Raw genomic sequence first — 22,907 nt, 5'->3', positions numbered from 1 at the left:
GTTCAAAATGTAAAGACTCCTCAGTTACCTGATTTCTAACACATCTTCCAGGAGCAGTAAAAATTCTCTCATAGCACGTTGTTTATTTATTGTGCATGTGCTACACAGGAATAACAGGACAAAAAACTTATCTCAGTAACCGACCTCAAATGTAAGAGAGAGGGAAAAAAGAGGAAATTAGATTTTCCCCACCTCTAATCCAATTATTCCAATCCAACACTCCTGTTCATTTCCATGAAGAGTGGAAGTAAAGATCCTCCCCTCCCGAAACACTGACATGCTGTCAGACCTGTGTCCAGCTGTGGCTCAGCAGGACCTCAGATCCTACACACCAGGCACAAAAAGCCAAATATCATGGCCTTAGATTGGCTGGGAAAGCCCTGTGTGCAGGGACAGGGATTCCCCACTGAGCACAGGTACCACCTATTTCCAGGAGCCTCTGGAATGCCAGAGCTGCTGGGGCTCAGGGCTTTGTCCCTCTGCCAGCTCCACCTGCCCAGCCATGCTCAGCTTGCAGCAGGGCTCAGGATGGAGCAGCACACAAACATTTCACCCAGAAATGAGTCCTCCAGCAAGGCTGAGCTGCTGACAACCCCCAGAGCCCAGAACAGCAGTGCTGCACTTCACAGAATTTGCTACAGTGAACTGCCCAAGTGCTTGCCATGGCTGTACCTTCACTTGGCATAATTAGCATTATCAGAAAAAGCTACAGAAGTCTGTAAGCTCTTCAAAGAAAAAGGATCAAGTGTATATCTTCATTAAGGAATGCTAACACCCTTGACATGACCCAGATCATCAGGAGGACTGTTACATTTCAATTAGCTTCGCCCTGTGCTGATAGGACTTCACTAATAATTGCATGATTTTCTTGAGGAAAAATTTCAAATTTTTATGAGATGGGAGAGAGCGTGAAATTGTAAGTTCTTTTTCACTGTTAAATGTAAAAATCATTAGCAATAAAAGGTATTGGATTAGAGGGAGAGCAGGAGGAAAGATGGCCCAGTAAGGGAGGCAATGATTTGGGATTTGAGAAACATGAATTCAAATCCTAGTTCTGCTATAGTCCTTCTCCTGGCACATCAGTCAGGCTGCTCAATTTTCTGTCTTCTCCTTCTGTAATAAAGAGATAATAGCACATACTAATCTCACAGGAATATTGGGACTTGATATCTCATAAATGCCGTGACGCTCTGGAAATGGACTTGATCAAAAACCTCTTAATGCTGAAATCTGGAGAATATCCAGAATGCAAACAATTGCCAGTGGAAGTGTTTTAAGTGTCTACATGCATGTGGAAAGTTTCCTAATGCCTGAATAAGAAAATGTCTGCACTTCAATGTTCATGGGGGAAGTCTCTCAGCAGTGCCACAAAACAGGCTGCTATGTACAGTAAATTCAGAGGCTGAGGTTATTCAATCTTTAACCCCTATAGCTTTTACTTGGTGAACTCAAAACACCACTTAGGAAGATGGAGGATTTAGAAAGTTCACACAGGAATCCATCAGAAAGAAACAGTGACTGCATTCTTAAAAGAGAGGAAGGAGGAAAGAAGAAATTAAGATATTCCTTTACATGAACATTTGTACACAGCCTATTACAAAGCTAATTTTACTTACAGAGTTACAGTTCAAAATAATCTCTGGTAGTATTTCCAGAAATCCACTTCATAACACTAAGGTTGTGGTTCAATCCCTGTGTGGGCCATTCACTTAAGGGCTGGACTCAATGATCCTCGTGCGTCCCTTCCAACTCAGAATATTCTGTGAAATCTGTGTTAGGAACCTGTCTCTTGTTTCCAAGATGTCCTATTTGATTTCAGTGAATCTTATGTTTCTGAATCTGTTTTGAGAGAGCACCTTCTAAATGCTTTAGCTGCCCAAAGAAATCCAGATAGGATTATCTGCAGCAGTGATTAAGCACAACCTAACCAAGGACAGTGTCATCCTTTGTTTCTGGAGAAGAGCTTGATTTAAGTGAAATGAGCAGCAGAACCACTTGTAAATCAAAAGCAGACCACGAATATTCTGGTTTGTAGCCCTTTCACCATTTCAGTAATCACAAATCACAGCAATGGTTTAACAGTGACTCATGGAAACCTCTGCCACATCACTGCTCTTTTCATCCAGGATCATTAGTGACTTTACTGATATAAATGTCAAATTAATGACATCCAAGAGAAGAAAACAACATTTTCTTCCCCTATGGGAAATGAAACCTTGGAACATGCAGGCTTAAAAAAACACCAAAGCCAAAAATTAAACAAAGGTAGAATATTTAGTTCCCTATGCAGGAAAGTGCATCTCTAACGAAACACATCTGACTGATGGAAAAGCAATATTAAAAATCATCCCCCTAACTCTGAATTACCTTGTACCAGCACTAGGAAAAAAAAAATCAAACACAAGTCAGGCTCAGCTACCTTAGTTAAGCTTTTTTCTGAAGAAAAAAACATCCATGAGAATATTCTCCTGCTTATCATTAGGAGCGTGTCAATGCCTCGCTGAGTCTGGTCCTTAATGGATTCCTACAATAACTGCTGAAGATATTGCAAAACAACAATGAATAATATGAGAGTGGAGCAGATCCTAACAACTAAACACTTCCCCATCCTGGCTCAGATGAAGTAATGGAGCAGAACTCACTGCATCATTTACGTTATCTAACTACCATTGTTCATCCCTTTTTTATTGTAATTTGCACATATCAGTAATTCAAAGTGCTGCAATTTTAAAAATATTCAACTCTCTAGACTAACACTATCATTCAGACCACATCAGAATACAGAGAGATGAATAAATAAGAATACCATCATTAAAATATATTTTCTTCTCTATTTATTAGAATAAAGTTACAATACCAGCCTATTTCTAAGAGAACTGTGGTATTTTCTAATAGCTCTCTTTCCCAATTATTTTTTTCGTGCCTCTCAGGTAGAAATCCCTAGATCACACTAAAACTCCTCGGATTCCTCTTTGGCATGCCATGTTGTTTTGGAAAATAGATTTATTGTACTAACAATTTTAAAAGATGTGTTTAATGAGGGGGAAAAAAAGACTCATAATCCTCTATAATAAAATATTTTCAATCCAATAACGGCTATTTTTCTGTTACTTTTTTTCCACATGTTTCCATTTCCAAGGAAAACACAACTCACTCTAAAATTTAGAGAAAAGGGGTTTAAATGCCTTTCTTTCACTGGCTTGATAGGCCTTTACAGCACAGCAAGTGGCTTTGTGTCACTTGTGACTGCAAGAGGAGTCAAGGTGAGAAGGTTTTGGAAGGAACAGCCTATTGGAATACATCCACCAGGGTTTAAAATGTGGAGAGCCATGGCAGCTCTTCCAAAGGGTGCAGCTCTCAATTTAACATGCCTCATCCTTTGTCTATTACTTTAAAATCTTCTGGCCAAGGAAAGGTGTTAGGAATAAAACTACACTTAACTACAGCGTGTTTATCCAACTGGGTAACAACTCTACGATGTCTGAAGAGTAAGAAAAAACAACAGAATGGCCAAGAATACAAAACTTCTCTTTCTTTCCAACAGCAAGTGTATAAACTTCCTGCCAAACACAGAAACGCTTCTTTCAGCAACCTTTTCAGAGAACTGAGGTGGAACACCAAAGAGAAATGTCTTGTTTGCCAAAGGATTGCAACTTCAGGCAAGAGAGGGAAAAGCACAGTAATTCATCTTTCCCAATAAGCCAGGCTCAGAGAAACAACACAGCCACTGCTGAGTGTCCACCCAGCCTTGGGAGCTGGGAACCCTTCAGTCACCTCCCTCTCACTGGTGCAGATCCCTGTCATTACACACCAGACCAATCCCAACTCTTGGATTGCAGTTTGATCTGGAATACAACAGCCAGAGCAGAGAGATCATGGCCTCTGCTGCTGCCCAGCACTGCACTCTCCAGTATTCCCACTGTAATGAATTCCACTTTGTCACAATGGAATGGGAAAATTGCTCCAGTTAAGGGAATGAGTGAAGACTCTGCTTATCTAGGTTTTACATCCATTTCTGTGCCAAACTGCTTGCCAGTCACTCTTTGTCCTTGATTTCCCACTGTATATTTGGAACAAGTCTATCTCCTTTGCCTGTTATGTTTATTTTCAGTTGTTCTCTGGAACTGTCTTTTATTGCTTTGTTTACTGGTTTACTTTGCTGGAGCACTGTAGGCATTACTGCACAATTAAGAGAAGGCCAAACACCTAAATCCACAGGCTATGGAGTCGAACTTTTAAAATCCAGGATTCCTCTGTAATTGGATTGTTAAAACTATACTGACATCACCATATTTGATGACGAAATAGAAAAATACCGTAAAGCAAGCTAGAAATTATACTAAAATTCAACTATACTTACATATTTGATGATGAAATAGAAAAATATTGTAAAGCAAGCTAGAAATTATACTAAAATTCAACTATACTTACATATTTGATGATGAAATAGAAAAATACTGTAAAGCAAGCACAGCTAGAAATCCTATAAAAATCCAACCGAAGGACAGCGAACACAAAATTCACTGTGATTATTACAAGAGATTTCTGACAAGCGACCGATATTTGTTTCGTTCCACGCAATCCCAGCACCTCAACAGGTCTGTGCTGTTGTGGTACTGCTGTTTTCCATGGTTCTGCTCCCTGAGGGAGCGGGACAGAGGATCTCCCACTCAGCCATGTCGGACACGTGTCCCCGCGTGCCGGGGGCAGAGGCCACCCCGCCCAGCCATATGGTGCTGCCAGGAGCCAGCCCAGCTCCAGGGGCTGTTACCAGGCAACATGCTGGGCTTGGGGCTGAGCCTGGTGACAGAGTGACCTCCCAGCCCCAGTAGCTGATTGATAGTCATTGTGCTGGTGGGTTCTGATGGCAAGGGAAAAATAATCAGGCGAATTACGTGCATCGGGATTTGGAAGCGTTGAACATCCCTCAAATTCCAAATGAGTGTTTTCGTCTTCTTCCTCGGCGCAGATACCAAACCTCTGCTTTAGCTTGTTGAGGAAAAATGAATATCTTTTCCTTAAACTGCATTTATGGACACTGAGGCACTATATTCACAGTCAAATTAATGAGAGCTTCCTCCGAACACGCTGTGATTATCTCAGGGACCACTGTCTCCCCCGGGTTAGAAACCCCAACCTCAGCCGGGCAATTTTTACCAGAATTTTTTCTAACAAAAGCTGTCAATTGCATCAAATTCTGCTAAGGGCTGGAAGGTTATTCTGTGAGAGAAAATACTGTTCGTGACAGAGGAAAAGCTAAAAGCAACAAGCATGCTGAGCACTACAGAATTGATTTAAATCTATCCTCAAGATGAGCAGGCTTTTTTTTTTCTCTATCCAGTAAGCCAGGCAGTCTTTTTGAAATAATGAAATCTTATTTCAAAGACATTAAGAGGAAGATTGTGTTCAGTGTAGGAGAATAAATGCAAAACTCTTCTTTTTTTCTAGCAAGGACTGTGTGTCTAAATTTTTCAGTGACACGAAACTTTGTGTGTTGGGGCAGAACTCAGCTACCAATAACACACGTGAACAAAAAAGAGAATCTAGTCCATTATTTTGTCAATATAAAACAAAGAACAGTATAAATGTATATAAAGCAGAAATATACTCAGTCAGCCCAGCATGGAACAAGCCATACTTATTACCTAACACAAGACATTAGAGCATTGCAGTTTATTTTAAGCAGAAGATTATTAAAAACTGTACCAAATACACACCTACCAACTGTACCAAATACACACCTACACTCTTAATTTTGTCTGATACTTCTGTATTTAAGCATGAAAAGTAATATCCTGATTAAATATATCCTTAATCAATATAGTTTCTATGCATGTGGTACAACAAAAAACTTGACTAGAAAATAAATTCCAAGTATGAAAGAGTAACAAGTAGTTTGGATTTGAAAGCCTCTTCTCAGGAATAAAAAAAAAAAGGACAAAAAAATAAATCAGCACAAATACTTTTTGAAACTCAATTAATGATATTCCTTGTTCTGACATTATGAGAGTGATTAAAATAGAAAGAATGATGAATTAATTATCCATACTTGTTGGAAGGGGGAAAAAGTGTCTGTGACTAATCTGTACACAAAGTAATCAGCCAAAGGTAAAACACACACAGCAGTGACACAACCCCAACACGTCCAACGGAAATACAAGAGAAAATCACTTTGACCCACAGCCAGAACCAGGCAGGATTATTTTCTAAACATGTCACTGGCAAGCTGCTGTTCACTGAGACTAAAAGTGATCAGACCTTTTCCTTGTGCTCTATTAGTCTTGTGATGCAGCACCAGCACAGCAAGCTGGGGAGCCCAGTGAGGTATTTCTGCAATCACTGTGTTGCCCAACAGAGATTTCAGTGCCACTGAGAGGGGAACAAACACCCAACACAAATCAGGGACTTACTGAGAGGAGGGTCCGCTCATGGAAACAATAGGCACCACTTGCATGGGGCTTCTGTGTGGTTTCCTGGGGAAAGAAAAACACATTCTTACTGGAAAGGCAGGATTCAGGAGCTCGGGTTTGTGCCCTGTGCCCATAGAAGGTTGCAGGCAGGCTTAAAAGATTCCACAAAAAATACAATTGCTAAAGCATTATTGGGGCTGTCCAGGAAGGGCTGCACAAATTATTGGTCATTAGTGCATTTTGGTTGTAGTACAAAGCCAAACAGCAAAATCTGCTTATTGAGTCACAAGTGCCAACAAAGATTTTATTATTTATTTATCACTCAATGGACAGCAAACATTTCCAGATAGTTTCCAATGTACTTGAACCCAAAACTCTACGTTTTCATTACAGACTTATCTACTAAAATAGACATTACTAAGCTGTAGTTGTAAATTTTCTCCAGCACAGGCTTCTGTTTCAATAGGAACACACGACTGTGATTTACTTTCTGTGTATTCTTCAACTGAAAACTTGAAGCGATTTTGCAAGAGCCAAATTATCATAAAATACACAACCAACAGGGGCCATTCAGAATAGATTTACAAGCACCTACCTGGGAATTCCAATCAGGTAACGTTCTATTCCATGCCACCCTTTTTTATTGATGAGCAGCTGGTGACATGTAACGTTTAAATGAATTATTCACTGAATTTCAGAAGTCACAGTAACTTCAGACATGTTTTACCTAACAGATTCACCCTACATGCATTTTTCATTTCCACGTGCAAGTGGTAATACACACTCTCTGACACAAATACTCCTGAAAACAGAAACACTGTTCATATTTTGAGTCTTCAAAGATAATTTACATGTAGTCCATACATATCCAAATAATTCTCTAGACAAATTTAACATTTTTCCATACTTAACATTTTTATATATTTCAGTATATAAATTATGTATTTTCTATAGCATAAGTATATAGTATATAATAGTATATATTCATATACTTTTTACATACTTCAGTAAAATTCCAAACAGTTAATATACTGAATAATTTTTCACAAAATATCTTCTTCCTTATATGTGATTTTATTTTAAACAAATAAACAAAAAAATAAGTCATAAATAACAAATGCAGCTGAGGATAAAGAGCAACAAGAACCAGCAGTACCAGAAAGGTATGTGTTCTATAAACACATCAGGAGTATTACAACAATCACACATACTGATAAAAAAACCTCAAAAACTTCAGAATGTGAAAGAGTGATAATCAGGAACAACAAAAATACTTGTATTTAGGACTCCTTAGAGCTGGGACCATCACTAGGGGAGTCCAAGAGAAAGAGCCAAGTTCACAACTGATGCTCCCAGCAGCAATTCCAACTGTCTTGCTGCCCAAACCCCCCACATTGATCAATTCCTGAGCTGAAGACACGAGTTTCTGTTTATTTATTTATTGCTGGACAAAAGGAAGAGTGGCACATTTACAAACTTTACAAAGTTCTGGAAAGATTTCTCCCCACCCAAGGAAACTCCCAGCCCTGCCTGAGGCAGTGGAACCCTCCTGCACAGCACCAGCCAGCTCAGGGCAGCTCCCAGTGCAGTGAGAACCACAGGATATCCCTGATATCCCATCACCTACCACGCAGCAGGGCCCTATTTCCAGAGCAATTCCACAAACTGCCTACGTTACTAAGTATACTGAATTTGTTACCCAGCTCCTCAGGCAACATATAAACAATGAGCAAGATTTTCAGTCATATTCATATGATTATAAAAAGCAATTTTCAGTAGAAGGAAACACAGCTGAAAAATTCCAGTAGTTTTGTGGAAATAAACCTCCATTCTGATAAAATCCTATTTACAAGCCTCAAGATAACCTAGTTGAATCTGGGCTTGGACATTAAACCTTATTTTTATGCTGACACGAAGTGTCATCAAGGCTGTCCACACAGCTACAAAGCAATCTTGTGGAGAAACACAAGATACACATTTTCAATACTAAATTTTTTCTTTTCCACAACTGCCATAACTTGAAGCAAAACACGAAGTAGGCTCTTGTTTTTGCATTCCTATCACACAGAAATCAATTCCCAATGAGCAAAGTTTTGTTTACATCTGCTAATGCAGCATTTGTACGTGCCAGGCACACACAAGAACAGCAGAACCCTTCAGCAGAGTGACCACTCCCAGGGCTCCTGTTGTTCTGAGACGAGGAAAAACTGACAGAAGGTCTGCTAAGTGTGTATGGAAAAGTTTGGCAGAGAGGATGATGGCTTAAAATTCACTTAAAAATGAAAAAGTTGTGTTTTCAGGTGAATATTTCAGGTGCAAAAAGTACTGAGAGTACCTCGGGGGCTTCTCCCTCGGGGCAGCAGCTCAGGCAGCCCAAAGCAGCAGAGGTTATTCTACAGGGTCACTGAGAAAGGGAGCCCCAGGCCACGCAGCCTGCACAAACTGTTACCATACCCAAGCATTCCAAGAGTATCCCAGACATGTTATTATTTTTCTATGGAAGTAGCTTCCTTAAGTGTTAAAGGAAAAAAAAAACCAACAATAAAAAATAAATAAACCAAAGCAATATTAAAAATTACTACTAATACATACCCACAATTACTAAGTCTGACTTAACATCTGCTGCTTCACACCTGTATCAAAAGCCTATGTCTAAATTGATCTAAGCTGATACTTTTTATTTTAATTGCATTCTAAAAATGCAATTAAACAATGATACCTGTTGCTGCAAGTTAAAAGCCATTCCCCTTAGATAACAACCAAATGCAACAAGCAGTGAGTTTTGCCATCATTAGACTTCTAACCATATTAGTTCTATTTTGAGGCTTTTTTTGTTTGGTCTCAGTTTAATTTCCTGTCAGCCTTACAAGAGATTTCTAATGTTTGGGCTGTAGGATATGCTCTGATTAAAAATAATCTTCCCAATTACTGCCTGGCATGAGTCTACTGCCACATGCACTCTGCCACTGGCTTCTGAATTTCTGTCAGCAGTAATTGTGTCTGTAGCTTCTAACTGTAAATGAAAACCCAGGGGGCATATTTGGGTTCCAGTTTCCTTTGCCCAGCCATATCTTTTAATTTGCACTGTCTGTCAAAAGGAGATGTTCGTAGGCACTAAAAGGAAATCCTTAGAACATCAGGTTAAAAAAAAAAGGGGGAAAGAAGACAAAAAGAAATACAACTGGAATACGATAAACCACATTTGATATTTATGCCAGCACACTCGACACAGGCAGAGCAGCTCCCTGCATAGATTAGCCTTAGAAGAGGGGGACTGAAACCATTTTCTGAGCATTTCTACCTGCACTTATTTAACCATTGCATTTAATCACAAGCCTTAAGCATCACCTTAGTATTGCTCTTTTTTGGAATGTGATCATTCTAATGAATATTTGAAAGAAAAGCATTTCTTCTCACAATGCAAAGAAGAGTTCCTCAGGCTCTGGCTCCCTGCCCAAACTGTCCCATGGGGTTCCCCATCTCCAGCCCGAGATGACCCTCAGATGTGGCTGATGGGCCACCTCTCTCCTGGGTCAGCCCCCTGACCTGCACTGCACCCTCTGCCCAGCCTGCCTTTTAGTCTGGACTTTAGACCCACATTGCCACCCTGTCTCCAGCCCCTCTCTCTGGCCATGAACTGCTGCTCCTGGACCTCCCAGGTGGATCCTGGGCCTGGTTCACCACCCTGCTGTCAATGGACAGACCCCATCGCCAGGACCTGGCTCTGCCCTCTGTGCTTAGACCCCGTGTTTAGATGAACTTCCCTTCAACAGGGAAAAGAAAGGATTCAGCTCCTGGCTCTCTCCAGGAGCATCCAGCTGCTAGCAGGCCCTAGGACACCTGCACTGGAAGTCACAGTGCTTAAACCTGGCAGCCAATGCCACCACGACAGCAGCCACACGACAGATGTGTGTTCAGATCCTCACTGATCCACTTGTCCTCTCAGGAATGCTGCTGCTGTGATGGAAAGGTGGCATGCTGTCACCAGGGAAGGCTGTCTGTGTGACAAGAGCAGGATGGAAGCACAGGGGCTCTGGGTCCATCTCCTAAAGGAAAAGAATCTTGGAAGAATGAATCACTAAGCGCAGACTGTACCCTGTGAAACAGATACAGAAGAAACTCAAGGAGTAGAAAAATATCTCATATAATGTCATCAACAGTGAAACTTTGGGTAGAAGGGAAAAAGTACAACCAGCAACCCAAAGCACAGTCAAGAATGTGTATATGGGATATATGGTATTACTGCACAGAATAATATTATGAAGACTATTGAGAAGACAGTTGCAATTATTGCTAGTTGCTAATATTATCTATAAAATGAAAAATACTGCAAAGTCTCTTGAAAATAATTTTAAATCTCTAATCTGTCCAAATTAAGTAAATTATTGCCTCTAAACTAAACTGGCACACAGCACATTTGGAACCCAAGGAGTACAAAGAGCATATTTTTGTTTGCAGGAGTCACAGAAGTTTTCGTTGTGCTGGGAGGACAAATACTGAGATTTGGTGAATGTGAGCAGGTATTTGTCCAAATAGCATTTGAGACTGAATAGCTTTCCTTGGAATAAGAACTTATTTGGAATATTAACTCCAAATGTCAATGTTCTGCATTGTGTTGGTTGGATTTATATGTTTATATCTGTACATCAGGGGAGACAGCTGGGAGGTGAGAACAGACTCAATGTCAGCTCTCTCCTGGACCTTTGGAACAGCATTCCACAGTGTAACCTCCCTGCCTTCAGGGCTGTGCCCCTTAGCACATATTCTGGGCAATGTGATGACAAAAGACTGGTGACAGACCAGAACTTCAACACATCAACTGAGACACCCAATTTCCCGTCTGTCCAGTGGAGGTTGTGACCACCACTGCATTCAGAACTGCTTGGTGTTACAGAGGTAAAAATGCCATGGATCTGTCTAAATACTGAATATTTTTAAAATATTTCAAATATTTAAATATTTTAAAATATTGTTTTTCAAATATTGCACAAGCTGGGCAAGAAGTTCTTCGGGCCTCCCCTGAGCCCTGCAGGGCAGCAGCAGGTACAGGCTGCAGTACAGAACAAGATTGTGACACCCTCAAACTATCTCTGCTTCTACTTCCACCTCTCACTAGGAATGAAAGCATCATTTGCAAGGTTATCCCCCTACCCATGGTTGAAACTGCCAGAAGTTTTAAATAAACACCTAATTTTTAAGATATAAGGTAAGCCACTCAGTTCAAAACAGTTCTTCTTGTGAGTGAGGCCATGCTGATGGTAAAGTATTTGCTCAGTGCAAAACCTGTAGTATTAAGTATGACAGCAAACATGTTATGAAGCTAAAAGAAATCCTGGTCCCTCAAAAAAGGACTTTTCAAAGTTTTGGCTACAAACACATGAACCTGCACTGTGGGAGAACCAGCTGCCCTGTCAGTGCAGGGAGGGGGCAAAGCCCCAGGCACTGAGTTTCTCTATTGCTACTTAACAGTTTCAGGACTTTTCTTCTAATTTATTTTGTTTCTCCTCAGTCTTCTGCAGCACAGACTGTTCTGCCTCGTGAGCAGGTAGAGCAATTCCCCCAATATCAGCAAGATTACTCACATGTTAACCATGGAAACACACTCCTGTGCCCGCCACACTAAATGATCATTTCTCACAAATTCCAGGGAACGAGGCATTCAGAGCAGATGCAGAAATAACAAAGTAATTTGAAAAAGGCTGAACTGTTCTCATCTACCACTGCAGAGAAGTCCTTTCATCAATTCCAGTGGTGAGCTTTTAGCCCTGAACACCCTGCTCCTGACAAACACTAAAAAGCAGGAACATTATACTTCCAGAACAACGGTTTTACACTCAGCATTTTCAAACTAGTGGTTCTCTAATCTGTCACAGGTCAAGAAATGAATCATGCCTGTATAAGCAATGAAGTCTGGAAAGAAATTTCAGATGCAGAGAAAAGAACAGTAAACTTACCTATTTTTTCTAATTTTTTTAATAAAATTTTGACGTTGCTTAAGAGGTTTAGATGTTAATAAATAACACCTGAAGTTAATGACCAGAATAAAGAAAAATAAAAGCAAAACAAAACCAAAAACCCACCAGTTTATCCAACAGCTTTTTGATTTATGACATAATCATTCTTACAGAAACAGCACAACTCTAGGCTAAATCTATGAGCCCTAATGGAAAAGCAATATTTGGAGGGCACAGCAAATTCCACTGACTGGAGCAGGTTTCTTGTGGACCAAAACAAAGGAAAAATCTAATCTGAAGGTAGAAGTTATAGCTATCTTTGCACATGGGCTATCTTAATTTTATCAAAAGTGCTCTTTAGGAAGTTAGGAAGTAAGATCTCAGTCTGAAAAAGAAGCAAACAGTAAAATAATATAAATCTTTCATGTTTGTAGATTTATTCCTGCTAACTATAATGACTACAACTGATTAAAAAAGACTTGCTGGTGTTTATTTTACATAAAGCAAGAGAGCCTTGGGCTGGGGCTCTTTTCAAAGGAATTATTTGGTGGTGTTGTTTCCAGCTGAGCATAACTGATTATGACTGTAAAAATGTAAAGTCCAAAGTACACAGAAGCCCTTTAAGATCCCACACTGGAGTTCAAGTTCTCACCTCTGATCAGAAGGGGGAAAAAAAAAAAGGAGGAAGCTCAGCTTCAGTGCCAAGGGAAAGCAGTAGGTTTTCCCCAAGAGCAACATAATTTTCATAGGAGGAAAAAGGACCCAAAAGCATAAATATAAATGATGCAACCTATAGCCCAGGCACACAGAGCACATCTCTGCAGAACCATTGGGTTCAGATTTGTAATTTTTAAATAAACAAACAAAAAAGGTTGGTTTTGGTGTTCTTTTTTTTTAACTGGAGTCCTTCCTAGGTGCGCTACATCCAAGCAGAAAAAGAACCACATTTGCAAGCATCACACGATTTCCTTCCCCTTTCTGAATGACCAGTTCCACACCTCTTTTTCCTGCTCTGTAACCTTCCCCAGTGTCCCAGGAAAATCATGAGCTGCAGGTAATGGTACCTTCTCCATCACTCACATCATCAGGAGCCTCACACCACTAAGCTGACACCTGTGAAATAAGACCACTTATCAATGAGAAGAGAGGTCAGAGGCTGCCAAGGTTGGGCCAGGAGCCTGCTGGCTGCTGCAAATCTCTCACCAGTGCATTTGAGCCTGACACTTAATATTCAAACTGAATTGCAAGCTATGTACTCAAGGATAAAGCTCGGTAATAATAAAGATTCACAGTCTGACAGGCTCAGCATACCAATTCTCAGGGCAGAGCTCATTGTGAATATTTTTTTCTTTAATCTAAAAAGGAATCAGGAATTTTCCTTTAGTAAAATAAACAACAGCACTTCCCATTTGGCGAGGGAGACAATGGAATGAGAAAATATGATTTTTAGTCTGTATTTAGATATTGGTAAAGAAGCACAGGTTTTATTTCAATAGCAGAACACTGTGTACCCAGTCCTTGCCTTGCTCACCAGGCACAGAAATACATCAAACAATGTGTGCAGTTTCTTTTTGCAGGGCCAAATCCCTTGGGCCAGAGATCTGCTACTTTAAACCACTGAAGAACTTGCCCAAATTTCTGAAAATGTATGGTTTGTGTTTAGCACATCAGCTGCGAGGCCAAAAATCACTGGAAATGTCTAATTGATACATATTCCTCGAATTTTGTAGCTAACCAGTGGTCTAACTAGTCCCACGTCGGGTCACCAACAAGGAGCAGTTACAGACACCCCTTCACAAACTCCACACTATTCTATTTTCTGTCCATCATATAGAACAAGGTGCTATTTACTGCTAATTTTATTTTTCAGACTTGTTCATCTTTTATTTCTTATTTTATCCAACACTGCTTAGTTCACAGTAAAACATTCATTCTTTATTTTACAGTGACACCGTAAAGCCACAGCCCATTTATTTTTCCCTTTCAATGTTTATTTTACAACAACCTGCCAATGATCCTTTTTTGTTGTTATTGTTGTGTGAGTGTTATGTATGTAGGTGGTTTAAAACTAATGACATTATAATTAAATGCCTAATAGTTTTTACACTGAAAACACTGTTACTAAACATTAGCTCCCCTTAGACTCTTTTACTTGTTTTGCATTTTTCCTCAGACATCCACATTTCTATTACTAAATCTACCCCTTCCTTTTAAAATCACATTGCATCCAGCTTAACTACATCTCACTAAATCACCTTGTTAGTCATACTTTGATTCATTCCATTTCATTGCCTTTCATATTTAAATTACTCCATTTCTTTTCCTACTCCACATATTGCCTTTGAAAACAAGTCTCACTTTGTGCAGTGATTCTTTATCCTGCAGCCTCACACACCTCCCACTATTAACATTTGAGCATTTTCCTTGGATAGCTGCAAGTTTTCCTGCAGAGCTGCCTTCCAAAGCAATTCCAAATTTACGTGTTTAATCCCATCTCTTTGTTTCATTCACATTCCATATACACCAAGCACTACAAGAAGAGAAATTTTATTTGTTGCATCATAAAATAAGGGATAGAGATTTAACTGTAATGCTGCAGCAAGCAACCTGCACCTTGTGTACCTGCCCTGCCCCGTGCAGGGATGCAGCTGGGAAGTCTGGCTCCATCCCCTTGCCCACAGAGCTCAGGATCAGAGGTTTTGTTGGACACAAGATACAAATCAATTTGGTTTATACAATGAAAATGCAACTATTTTCAATCTGCAGAGGGAATAAGCAGCCTGAATGTCCAAATCTGTCATACAAATATGATTATTACAGCATGAACTACTGCCCATTCTTACTCCCTCCTTGACCAAAGCTACATTTCTCAAGGATTTCACTCACAGTCAGCATTCACTTCTTAAAATTAATACAGAAATGAAGCAATAGCTTCTCTATTCCCATAAAAAGTATTTTTCTTCACAGATCTCTTCACTGAGCCTTTGAAAAAGAACAACTCCAATGCTAAGCAACAGATCAGTATGTCTCTTTAGACAGTGCAGATTTAGAAGTGCCATAACCTGTGCTCAAATTAAGGATGAAGTTGCTAAAATGATTCCAAAACTGCATGTTCCCGGGAATTGCCCTCCCTGCTGCTTCCAAAGGAGTCCCTGAAGAATCCTCACTGCCCAGCCCATCGCTGGCTTAATGCACCCTGCAGTACTGCCAGCTCATGGGCAGCATCTCCAAACTAATTCATACTCCTGAAAGCTGCTCTGCTGTTCTTTGGCTTCCAGACCCAGGAGCAGTTAATCCAACTGGGAACATGTCCCTGCTCCAGATGCTGACCCTCTCCTGCAGGAACAGGACGGAGGAGAGCAGCCAGCACTGACAGATTGGGAGTGAACCCATCAGGAGCTGCTGTGCTGTGACTACCACAACCTCCAGCTCAGTTACCAAGTGCCCAAATATATTTGCCAACTATAATGGTTAGATTTTGATCTCTATTTACAACTCACCCAAAATTATGCTGCCAAAACTTGATTCAAAAGAGCTGCCACGTTTACCAAAAGCTGCAAATCACAGCCCGAGTCACACCCCGTCTCCTGTGCAACAACCTGATCCTGCCTGGATGTAGGATGCAGGATAAGGTGTCTCCAACTTTCCAGGGGTTAAGAGAAATTGTTAGGAGGACTAGGAGATAACTGCTTGCTCCGATGGAATTCTACCAAGTCAAGTTAAAAATGGCTCAATACCTTGTTACTGAAACCAATCCCCATGAAAGCATCAGATATTGGCTGCTGTCAGATGATGGTTTGTCTAAAGGAGTCATGGCAATGTTTATATTCATATTTTATTATATCTTTTATCTTGCTTTGTAGCACATTTTGGAAATGCTTTTGAAAAAAAGAAATAAAAATCTTAAACCAGAATTAAAGAGCTAACCTGCTAAACCAAAACAAGACTGTTCAAAACTACAGCTTCATAGTTTGTAACCTGAAAAATAGGTGCAGGAAGGAATGATTCAAGTCTCACAGCCACAGCTTCCAGAGAACTGGTAAAATGCCTTTGTCCTGTTTAAATATCAAAGCTCCTCTGGGTATCATTTAGATCTACCCATCATAATTCAGATACTTGTGAATAATTCAAGATGTTATGCTTAAACTTCCATCAGCAATTCCCTTGAAGAGAAGCAGTAAGTAAGCATTTCTTATAAGCTATAGCATTGGATCCATATAATTAATATTTTGATGTACTTTACCTGTCTTACTGTTTGCTCTTGTGATATTAAGTTGGCATTAAATAAATAACACACTCAGACAACTTGTCCTACTTTTCAAAGATGCTCCAATTTATATAATTGCTTTATTTGATTTATTGTTGCATCTTTACTCAAGTTACATATTCTGTTAATGTGCTACCAATGTAATTAGCTGTTTCCTAGTAGGGACCTTTTTTTAATCAAGCTATTGCAAAAGGAATGCACTGCTTGTGTTTCCAGGGAATCAAAATATCCCCTTAATGGTATGGAGCAACCTGCTCCACCTTTGCCTGTTTTCCTTGGCACACTAAAGCAAACCACAGATTATGTGCTATTATTCAAGTGTAAGAAAAATAGCAGCACTCCACTAACAAGCATCAGAGGTGACTAAATGCACATTAAATCATATAAAAACAACAATTAAAATATACCCTCCCTTTTCAAATTAGAATTCAGAAAGCCTGTGTCAGACTGACAGTAATTTACATATTAAGGTTACATGGCTTTGAAACGAAAACAAGCAACATGAAGAAAACTTGATTCCAGATTTTCTTATTTGCTAGTAGTGAGGAGGTAAAAAACTCTATTTCTTGAAGTGAAAAAACATCTTTGGTTAGAAGCCTGAAGAATCAACACATAGTTTGTAATTCTTCAAATAAACTTCATTTCTGCTGCTTACAGGATTGTGTATTGTGGTCACCTAAGACTACAGGCTCATGAAGACACCACTCATGGTAAGCAGGGTGGGGGGGATATAACAAGAAAAACTAAATTTCTGACAACTAAAAGAAAATTAACCTGTTTATACTGCCTTTCCTCAATCCTTTTCATTCATGCAGGGTATTAATTTTGACTATTAATTAGGGTGGCATCTGTTTCCCCCACACTGGCACAGGGCTGGAAGGACTGAGAACTCGTTTCCAAACTACCCTCTGATGCAGGAGCAACAATTTACACAGAATCAGCTCTCTCAAATGCAACTTCACTAAGAATATATTAAGGATTTTCAGCATATAGAAGTATTCTGCACTTATTTTCAAAACTTAACTTCCCTTGGCAGACCAGACTAGCAATGCTCTAAGAGCACAAATGTTGTTAGAGACAAAGCCTCAACCCCCAGAAACCCAACACAGGTATTATTGCATTTATTCCACTAGTCTGGCTTTAGGAAAGCAAACACTACTACACTGGCTGAAAGAAAATTACTGGCATTATATTTAAAACCTGTTGTTTTTCTAAAATTTTGAGCACGCTAATAAATTGCACTGGTAAATTTTTAAGATATACAACTTAAAAGTGAACTGCATCGTATGTGTGGGGATAAGATCTCTCAGTATTTTTTGTCTTCTCTAGGTTGTCCTTTTATTTCATGGCAAAACACTTTGCCATGTTAGCATGAGTATTATAACAGGAGTATAATTGTGCATGCAGTGCAAGGGAGAAATACTTTCAGTATCCCATTTCTTGGGGATTTTCTGCAGTGGCTGGTAACTGACTGACAGCTTGGACACAGAAGCAGAATGCCCACCAAAACAGAGTGCTTATGAATTCTTGCACAACCACAAATGCTTTTTGTGACTTCCAATATATTTGTGGAACTGCTAATTGCAGAGATTTTTACCTTTGATGCTACAGCATTGTTTCAAAATCTTGGAGTTTCTTCACTGCATGTATCAGTTCTCATGTCAGCCAAAAAAAGTTCTATTTATGGCTGTAATGACAATAAAGCACACATTTCCTTCCCAAAGTGCCAGATTGATAGCAAGAAAATCTCAGTATAATCCTCTAATGCCTGAAACCCCTTCAAGTACCTTAATATATCAAGTTTTAAACGTTTTATAATACCTATAAACACTCTGAGAGTCTAATGAAGCTTATACTACTGCGAGTGCAACAAGTGAAAGGTGGTGTAAAAATCAATTTTCTTTCACCTCAGCAGATTTATATCCCTTCCTGAACAAATTAATTTCACACTAAGCAACTGGTTGAATAAAACTTCAGAGCAGCCCTATATTAAAGAGTTTTGTTCTTTAATCCAGGCAGACATAACTTGAAAACAGTAGTAAAAGAGCAGTCTGGGATTACTCTGCAGTTTGTAAAGGCTGGTCTGCCTCATTTCACAGTTTTTCCTCAATGAGTTTTATTTCTGAACTTGTGAAAATTAATTAAAAAAAGATCACAATTCAGGTTTGCAGTCCAGAAATAACGCTGTAAACAATAACACATCAAAATAAACCAGGCAAGTATGAAAATATACCCCAGGAAAATAAACCAGTTCAGAGCATTAGTCCCCAAACTGAGAATTAAGTTGTGCTTAATTCTAACCCTACCTGCAATACTAATATTTGTATTCTGAATAATAAAATCAGGGGGATTGCTGGGGAATGTTCAGCATTTCTGTCCTCTCTTCCCTGCAAAGCTACTGCTGACAAAGCTGCCATTGCATTTTGCATCCTTTCCTTCCATAAGAAATCCCTGTGCATGGCAGGGCTCCTCCTCCTTTTCCCCAGCCCAACAACCTCATTTTTCTGGGTAATGAGGAAGAAGACAGAGATAAAAGCTGAATTTCAAAACAAAGTCAATCTTCTATTCATAGACTGAACTGAAATACCTATGGTGACAAATAATATACATTAAGACCTCTGTGTACCTTTACTTCCAGATCTTCTGAATTGTGTTTTGTGCTCATATAAATACATTTTCTTACAGCAAGCGACCTAAAATTTAATCAACTTAAAAAATAAAGCAAATATGATGCAACACTTACCGAGTTGCACAAAAAAAAAAAAAGGCTCAAACTGACAAAAAAAAAAAAGGAAATGTTCTGAAAACTGAGATGAATTAAGTCTTTTTTAATCATTATTGTCTCTGTCAACTGCAGGTATGATGGAAGTTAAGAATACTACAGGAGTGGGAAACTGTTTTCTCCCACTCCACTTGCACATCATCATGTGGCTTCCAGGGTACTAACCAAAGGTAAAAATGCTCACAAACAGATGCAAAGCAAAAATAGCAACCTGGAACACATGCAAAATGTGGGTAATAAATATCTACCACACGATTTGAATAATTTCAGAAATATTAATGCACCTCTGGAGTGTCTGTTGAAATACTAATAATGTTTTCAGAAGTAATTTAAGTTTTTCAAAAATAGACATGTATTGTAATTGTGCTAAGAATTTTGAGCCTGCACTGAGATTTGATACACTTGCTATTGATGGAAAAACATATGAACAACACCAGTGCTAGTTTTCTGAGATTAAAAATGTGATTTAGGGCTTCAGGGTTACATTTTCTGATGTTGCCTAAGCTGAAAAAACTCACGAGGTTTGTGACCCCTCTGCTAATTCACCAGAACATGAAGCAGCAAATAGACCACAATTAGATTCATAATGGTAAATTAAACATAAAGTAATGCAAAATCAGAATGGAAAGTCATTTTCTTTCTTCTCATCTCACCTGAAGGGGAACATGCTGAACGATCCAGGGCTGTACAACCAGAGCACCAATGCAGGGCTCACACTCAAATCACACCATGTGAGATTGGGGTCATGAAAATGTGCTTTTGATCTTGATGTACTGATGAGATTTGGCCCAGGCAGCCTGAGATGTCTTGGCAGACTGTACCACCCAGTTTGGGTCAGCCAAGCTCCCAGAGCTTCACTTGGTAGGCTGGATGCACAACTCAGCTTGTAAATGTGAGTAGCACATCCTCACCCTCAGAATGAATGTTGTTCCAATACCTCCATGTAGGAAGGAAGCCAGGAATGCCAGGGAATGAAGTGCCAACTGCTGTCACCTTCTGCACAGCACAGAGAAGGCTGACACAGCCCTGAACGTGCCTGAGATCCACAACTCCCCTCCCATCCCTCCCATCCCAGCACCTCCTCCTCAAACCCCCACGGAAACATTTCACCCCAAACACAACCAAAAAGCCCATAACCCTGCCAGGCACCACATTTCCCACTGTGACATCTAGGGAATTCCAGTGGCTGGGTCCAAATGGGTGATGCAAATCCCAATTTCCCCCTTCCTTCAAGTGGAGACACGTTGGTAAGATGGAGTTTTAATGTTTCAAAATAAAAGTGAAAGCACACAAACAAACAAGAAGTTACCATTAGAGACTGAAACATAAACACTGTGATTCAAAGCAGGGGGAGAGCACACACGGGTCTGGTTTGTGGAAAGGCAGTCAAGTAAATTATTTATTTTCTTGTTGCCAAAAAAAAAAAACAAACAAAAACTTGATTTTGGAAAAATTTTGCCTGCCTGCCTCCAATTATTTAAGGGAGTTCCAATCATTGAAGAGAGTTCCAAAGGAACAAAAAAAGGAGAAAAGCCATTTAGAAAAGGCAAGTAAATTAAGGTTTGTTGCATAACAAATCAAGATGTCAATTATTTTAACAAGGAACAACTAGTGGAACATTTAACTCCATTTCTAAACACCTTACTGCGTCAATGATTTTCCTTGACACTGTGTAAGGTTACTAACAGATTCCACTGGAGAGCGAAGAAATTTAAGTATTAATGGAATCTTTACAAGAAATTAAGAAAAAAATCGAGAAATCTTGGTGTTTAAGGCATTCAGGTTAATTATTTTAACCTGGTGGACAAGGACAAGGTAAAATCTTAGTTCTACCCTTTACATTTCTAGGTAAACTAAAAAAGGTGATGGCCTACATATTGTATTCAGGATTTTACTCCTTCCTCCACCCACACTTGACCAGGTATGTTTTTAACCTCATGAAAGGGACGTGATGTAAACTGGCAGATCAAATTATTCCTTCTGCAGAGGGAACAAGACACATTGTGATGGAGTAATTATAGTTGTCCTAGCTTACTGCAAATTTCCATGTTTTAAACACCCCTCCAGTTCCAGAAGGATAATTACTTGAGCATCCTGGTTTCAACTTGTATTTTAATGAGCCTTAGTTTGGCTTGAATGACAAAAAAAAGTTGAGTCTATTCAGTTCTGAAGGTTTTGGCTTGTTTACAAGTGAACCTGGACAAGTTTTTTGCTTGTTCCTTAGTCTCCAGCAGTGACTGCCAGGAGAATGAACATCTAAATAAACTCAGAGAGATCAGGGGATCTTAGATCTGGTGGCCAAGAACAAGTACTGACACTCGGTGGTCTCATGGAATGCAGGTGTTGATATGATACAAGTCCAGCCTTGAGCCAGATGAGAACCTTCTGCTTCCACATCAGTCTGAGAACAAGAGTCAGCAACCTCTTCCCATGGTACAACTTGTTTTATTCAAAGTTTAATTCCTCAACCTTGAAACACCTTTCTAAACAATGTGCTCCACAAGAACTATCCATAATCCATTTCTAACTCCCTGCTTGCTTCCAACATCAGCAGAACAAACCCAATCACTGCCTGTACTGGAAACTGTTTCACACCTTTTCAACACAACCAGAACCTTCCACACAAGGGCAAACTTGGCAAACTGTGCTCCACCACACTCCTCCTGCTTCCAAGTGCTGCCTCCAGTATACAAATCACTCCTCACCACATCTGATGATGCCCCTCCCTGATAACCAGGACTGCACTTTTTTCCTTTCCTTCTACTCCTCCTTTTGCCAGTGTTTTTTTTCCTTCCAGGCACACCTACAAAACGTCTGGATCAGAACTAGGTTCCTTTCCTGATCGTGGTGTGTTTCTGCTGAGTTGTCAGCAGATTTGCAAACAAAAAAACAGTCAATGCAGATGGTGTGATGGGGGAGCCGTCTCTGAAGAACTCAGGCTTGAACAGCAGCTCTTTGCCAGCCAACCAGAGCAACATAGTCCACTGCTTGTTGTTGATTTAAGGTCTGAGACACATTGCAGCTGTCACAACGAAGGGCAGACAGAAAAGGCAATCTATTGACTACAAAAATGCATTAAACCACACAAGTTTTATAAAGTATGCACTTGGCATTTGTCTCCTGTAACATGTCTGCATGTTATACAAGGTATTTCTCTCCCACCTCACTCTTTAGAGAGATATGAAGTTTAATGTACTGACTGGTACTTAACAATCAGATTTTGTCAGCTTTTGTGCTGAATGGCACCTTCCTTCTCCCATTGACTTTGCCAGCACTATTCACAGTGTAAATTATTGCCTCATTCTCATGGAAGGTGACAGATCCCTGTAGTACCTCAGAGCACTGAACTGGGGAGGGAACTACATGCTGTCAGGCAAATCACCCTGATGTCACATAAATCCTCACTGCTGTCACAGGGGGCACTTCCATCTCCTGCCTCCCTCCCCTCTGCTCTCCTGGTGCTTCCCTACACACACACACACCAACCCTGGGGC

At 39.9% G+C, this 22,907-nt stretch overlaps 1 protein-coding gene across 20 annotated transcripts in view; it reads right to left on the bottom strand.

The window, feature by feature from the left end:
• RBFOX1 (RNA binding fox-1 homolog 1) overlaps window positions 1-22,907 on the bottom strand; it is a 1,150,020-nt gene that overhangs the window by 658,915 nt on the left and 468,198 nt on the right. For all 20 annotated transcript variants that reach the window (XM_064672743.1, XM_064672746.1, XM_064672735.1 and 17 more), the window contains one exon: window positions 6,411-6,473. In XM_064672743.1, coding sequence (XP_064528813.1) covers window positions 6,411-6,473 — 63 coding nt within the window. The remainder of the gene's footprint in view (window positions 1-6,410; window positions 6,474-22,907) is intronic.

The sequence above is a fragment of the Pseudopipra pipra genome, chromosome 16 (genome assembly GCF_036250125.1).
Source record: "Pseudopipra pipra isolate bDixPip1 chromosome 16, bDixPip1.hap1, whole genome shotgun sequence".
Classification (NCBI taxonomy): Eukaryota; Metazoa; Chordata; class Aves; order Passeriformes; family Pipridae; genus Pseudopipra; species Pseudopipra pipra.
This window is presented reverse-complemented; position numbering and strand designations above follow the sequence as displayed.